Raw genomic sequence first — 5,712 nt, forward strand, 5'->3', positions numbered from 1 at the left:
CTGCTACGAAATACAATGTAGAAGTAGTGTAATAGTAGATGCGAACTAAGAAGGTAGTAATTTGGAACATCCAAATGTTGCCGACTCAAGCAAATTATCGCGAACATCTTCACATTGGGGTTGAAAACTTCCTGCAACTTTGTTTGTAAAGAATACTTGTTTTCTTTGGTTGCGATCCATTTTTCTGTGGTATATTTTGTACAAAACTCAGCTATGTGTCCATGACTCATCTCCAGGATTAGAAGTGCCATATCTAGCGTATCCAGTGATTGAAACATCAGCTCCACAGTATAAGTACAGCAGGTCGAATAGTCCCTTGAAGTTGCTGAGGAGTATAGTGATATCTTCCAATTGTGTGCACCTGTTGTATACTACGTAATAACAGAGGCAGTTGATAGTTGTGCAAAAACAGTACAGCTTGTTCTTCGAACGAGTGCGTATGTGCTGCATCGTCCTTGAATTCTCCCATTGTGCGTCCAGTAAACTCATAACCAAGTCTTCCCAGCATATGTAGTCCAAAAATTCAGTCGAACATGGCCCATTCTTCAGCTTGTTCTTCTTTTGATTTGAACAATTCAGTATAACACCTGCCTTGTCATAAAATAACACAGAAACAATTGTATCCTCTGTAGAAGCTACAATCCAGTATTTTTGCACAATGGTGGTGTTGCACTGTTTGGTTCTTATTACGTGCGATATTCTGTAGTTATTTGCAAAGATCAAATATTGCCAATGCACACTTCTATTCGATACAAGTACGATTGCATTCCAGATTTGGAGTCGCAATTCCAATTTATTATATATAGCTCCTGCTCGAGCCATATAGTTGTGCAGCAGCTTCCTTTTACTATGTTGTGATAACTTTCACAGATAGAGTCTCCAAAATCAAACCAGCCGCAGTATGAGTTTATGCACATCCTAAAACAGAGTAGCTCGTTATTTTCTTGCATATACTCACACTCCTGCTGGTCGTGTTCTTTGTTAACTGCTATGCTTGTGCTTAACAATGACTTCCCCTCAATGGAAGGAGTAATGAGTATTAATATCACCAATTGAAGGTTCATCAATAGATAAAGCATAGACACAGTAATGTCACATTCCCTCATGTCACATTTTTCCCCGTGCACCAGAGTTATACACAGCCAAACCAATATTTTTGAATGAACTTCGCGAGTGGTTTCCATTGATTATCTAATTGAATTCTCATGGATCTTATTTCCTGTGTCTTTGAGATGTCACACTGTATTTGTCTCTCATTCCATAACACCCCATTTCTACCCAGATTCGATTGCCTAAAGCAACTGCAGAACACACAAATTCTGTGCAGCAGTGTGCTCATCAGTGTGATCCTCCTTACTGCTATGCTTGTGCCTATCTTCAATTCCCTCCCGGTGGAATAAGTACTAAGTACTAATACCACCAACTGGGAGTTCCTCAAAGAATAGAGCATAGATACAGTAGGTTTTCCTGCAAAAAAGAAAATAATGTTAGTAAAATTTGTGATCAACATAGTCTCCTCCTTTAGAATTTGAATATGTTGATCGAGTAAAAACTCCTGTTTCCTGCCCCTCCTTAGCACTTCACTCCTTAGTTCTTGGCGGCCTTTACCCTCAAATATGGACATTACAACTTATCTTCATTCACTATCCTCATTCCTTGAATATCAAGTTGCCAAAAATCTTGGCATTCAATGTCACCAGTATCTAATGTATAATTGGCAAGATGGTCAGCCAATTTATTCCCTTCTCTAAAGATGTGCGACACCACATAGTTGCTCCCTTAAAACAGCTGCACAACCTCCTCCGCATGATCAGCTATACACCAAGGTGGCTTTCACTGTCCATCCATAATTTTTTTCATTAGCATTGAATCAGTCTGAATACACACCTGGGAGTACTGCTGCAATCTACAAAATCTCAGTGCTTCTACAATAGCCACTGCCTCTGCTTCAGTATTTGTAGTTTCATTTATCTCCTTCCCTGCTGCAAACACAATATTACCATATTCATCCCTTACACAATATCCAGTTGCACTCCTTCCAGGATTCCTCCTCGAAGCACCATCTGTGTTCACTTTGTCAACCTTTAATCTAGGTGTATAGTTCTCCATCATTGCTAATAGTTCATGCCATTTATGAGGGACATTATGCACTCCTGGTTTCCTTACTTTCACAAGTGCTTGAAGAGTCGATGAAACTTGGTATATCACACGACTAGTTGAGACTGCATCACCATATTTCATGCTATTCCTTCTCTTCCATAATTCCCATACTACACAGGAAGGTAAAGCCTGCATAATTGGTTTGAGTCTATCGCACACCTTGGCAGTCCAACATTTGGTGATAGCATGATGCATTTTCAATACATCAATACCTGCCCTCGATAGGAAATATCTCCATACACCTCTTGCAATCTCTGAATTGAAGAACAAATGTTGTAGAGTTTCTTCCTTGGGCTATGTGTAGCACCAGCATTTAGAGGGCATGAAATATCCCAGCCTCCTCATGAAGTCATCTAGAGGCAGTTTTGCCTTCCAAACTTTCCACATGAAGAATGCAATTTTGAATGGAAGACCCTTCACTCAAATCATCTTGTACGCCATCCTTGGTTCATCTTTTCTTCTCAAATACTCCCATGTAGTTCTAATACTGAAATAACCTCTAGATTCCAACATCCAGTAAGGCACATCAAGTACCTCATTTACAGAAGATGGCTTGATGTTTTCCACAATATGCATAGCATACTCCTCAGGCAGTAACTCCAGCAATTTATCTACATTCCAACCACCCTCTTCGACCACATCCCATACATTATGAATGGACTCATCAATCCCAATATCTTGTGGAACAATGAAGTACAATGCCCCTAGACCTATCCAGTTGTTATACCAAAAGAGTGACGATCCCATCTTTGGATGCCATTTTATTTGGTGCTCGATTAAATCCCTACACTCTAGCATCTTCCTCCATACATGAGATCCTTTCCTCCATGGCACAATCACTGAGTTCATTTTCTTACAATATATCTGAGCTCCACAAACTTGGCTTGGTTCGATAGTTCTACCATGCTTTACAGAACAGTGCCTTAGATATATCGTGCAAAGATCTAAAGCCAATTCCACCTTCAGCATATGGCATACACAATGTGTTCCAGGATGCCTAGTGCCTGCGACTTCCTCCTACTGAACTGCACCAGAAAAACTGTGCAAATATTTCATGCAACTTGTTTATAACATAGTTAGGAGGATTGACTGCTGAGAGCGAGTGTATGGGCATACTCTGCAGTATATGAGCAATCAAGACTGCTCTGCCACCTATAGAAAGAAACTTCCCCTTCCATGCTTGTAATTTGTCCAGTACTTTAGTGATCAAGCCTTGATAGTACTCCATCTTTCTCCTCGAGTAAAATATGGGACAACCTAGATACATGAAAGGAAACTCTTGCCTTTTGATACCAGTGACCCTTTCCACTTTATTTGCTACCTCTATATCTGTTAAATGATGCATATAAACAGATGACTTGCTCTTATTCACAAGCTTCCCAGATGCAACTTCATATGCACTTAACACTTCCATAATTAATCGAAGTGAAGTAGCATCAAATGAAGAGAAGATAATGGTGTCATCTGCGTAGGCTAGATGATTAATTTTAGGACTCCATTTAGGTAGGCTAAAGCCACAAAAGTACAGGTTCAAATGTAGAGCATTTATACCCCTCGACAGTGCTTCAACAACTTGGATAAATAGTGTAGGCGACAAAGGATCTCCTTGTTTGACTCCTCTCGATGATTTGAAAAAACCATGAGCCTGGCCATTGAGTAGAACAGAATACCAGTTATTTGAGACAATGCCAAACACCATGCCAATGAATCTCTCTGCAAAGCCCATCTTCCTAAGCACCTTAGTCAGAAAAATCCACGACAACCTGTCGTATGCCTTAGTCATATCGAGCTTCATAGCTACATTTGGTCCAGCTTTAGTTCTAAGTCTAATATATGTGATAATATCCTGAGTGAGCATTATATTTTCAACAATGCTCTTCCCTTTCACAAAGCCAGCCTGTTCTTCAGATATAATATTAGGTAGTAGTCCCACTAGCCTCTCATTAATCACCCTTGATAGCACTTTGTTGGTAAAGTTGCTAAGACTTATTAGCCTCAAATGAGAAAATGTTGTCACCTCTTTTTTCTTTGGGAGTAGGACCAGGTTGGTGTGAGTCAGACATTTTGGCAGTTCATGGCCATTGAAAACTGCTCTCACCATATCAAATAAATCATCCCCTATTATGTCCCAACAGGAGTGATAAAATCTGCCTGTGTATCCATCTGGTCCCCCTGCACTATCTCCATTCAAATCAAACACTGCATTTTTTACTTCATCTTTTGTTGGTTGCTACACTAGTACTGAGTTCTGCTCCCTCACAACCAGTGTTGGCATATGATCTAAGATGTCAAATGAGGTTAGCACTGTGGTTTCTTTGAACTGTTCCTCATAGAAGTTAACTGCTTCCACAACAATCTCTTCATCTTCTTCTAGCCAAATACCTTGACTGTTTTGAATTCTTTTGAGTTGGAGTCTCTTCCTTCGACCCTTGACTTGATCACGAAAGAATTTGGTGTTCCTATCATCATCTTTGAACCAAGACATTCCTGATTTTTGCTTCTAATATTTCTCCTCCAAGGCAAGAAATCTGATCATCTCTGTTTGTACTTTCTGTAATCTTTCTCTATTCATCATTGTAGGATTAGCTTCAAAATGTGCTTCATGGACTAAAACTACCTCCTCCAAGCTTGCAATCTTCTGAAAAATATCACCATAGGTTGCCCTACTCCATACTGACAATGCCTTTTTTAATTTCTTTAGCTTGTAGTTGAACATGACAAATGGACTTGCACAGAAATCTGCCTTCCAGTTCTCTCTCACAACCTCCTTAAATGACTCATGCTCGGCACATAAATTAAGGAATCTGAACGATTTCTTCACTGGAGGAGCCTCTATATCACACTTTAGTTGCAATGGACTGTGGTCTGAGCCTATCTTTGATAAATGTGATACTTCTATTCCTGGGAAGATTTGCTGAAATTCAACATTTGTTAGACATCTATCTAGCCTCTTGAAAATACAGTCTTCTTCTGCCCTCCCATTCCACCAAGTAAAAATACTACCTTTGAAGCCAAGATCAACTAAGTTGCAAGTATTGATGCAGTGTCGAAAGTCATCAATTTCATTCAATGACACTGGCAATCCACCAAACTTTTCTTCTTTATCCCAAATGATATTAAAGTCTCCACCTACAAGCCATGGCATAGTCATGTCCCTTGCCATTGCATACATTGAGTCTCATAGCTCTATTCTCTCGATGGCATCACATTTAGCATATACCAAGGTAAGAACGAGCTCTACATGTGTTTCAGTATGAAAGAGCCTTAGTGTCAGCTGCTGCACCATGTTATAGATAATCGTAATATCAAAAACCTCATCAATAAAAGCCCAAATCTTGTTTGACATATTTGCAATTGCCTGTGCAAATCCAATTTTTCTTCTATACCTTTCTAGTTTTCTAGCTTGTTGCATTGGCTCCATTAATCCTATAAATTCATAATGATTCTTCCTATACATTTTGATCAGCCTCTCAAAGGCTTGTTGTTTATTAACTGACCTTATATTCTAGATAAGAGCATTCATTACTGATTGTTTGATTTGGTCAGAGTCCT

The 5,712-nt window shown here is 39.4% G+C and overlaps 1 protein-coding gene across 1 annotated transcript; it reads right to left on the reverse strand.

Annotated features, from left to right (window-relative positions):
* Positions 1–4,660: 4,660 nt before the first annotated feature.
* LOC138910543 (uncharacterized) lies at positions 4,661–5,323 on the reverse strand. The gene has a single exon (XM_070201786.1). The coding sequence runs from the start codon at positions 5,321–5,323 to the stop codon at positions 4,661–4,663; it is 663 nt and encodes a 220-aa protein (XP_070057887.1).
* Positions 5,324–5,712: the final 389 nt, after the last annotated feature.

This window comes from Nicotiana tomentosiformis, chromosome 4, assembly GCF_000390325.3.
Source record: "Nicotiana tomentosiformis chromosome 4, ASM39032v3, whole genome shotgun sequence".
NCBI lineage: Eukaryota > Viridiplantae > Streptophyta > Magnoliopsida > Solanales > Solanaceae > Nicotiana > Nicotiana tomentosiformis.

Coding starts and splice junctions, on each gene's coding strand:
- LOC138910543 (XM_070201786.1), bottom strand. CDS start 5,323: ATGGCAAGGGACATGACTATGCCATGGCTTGTAGGTGGAGACTTTAAT.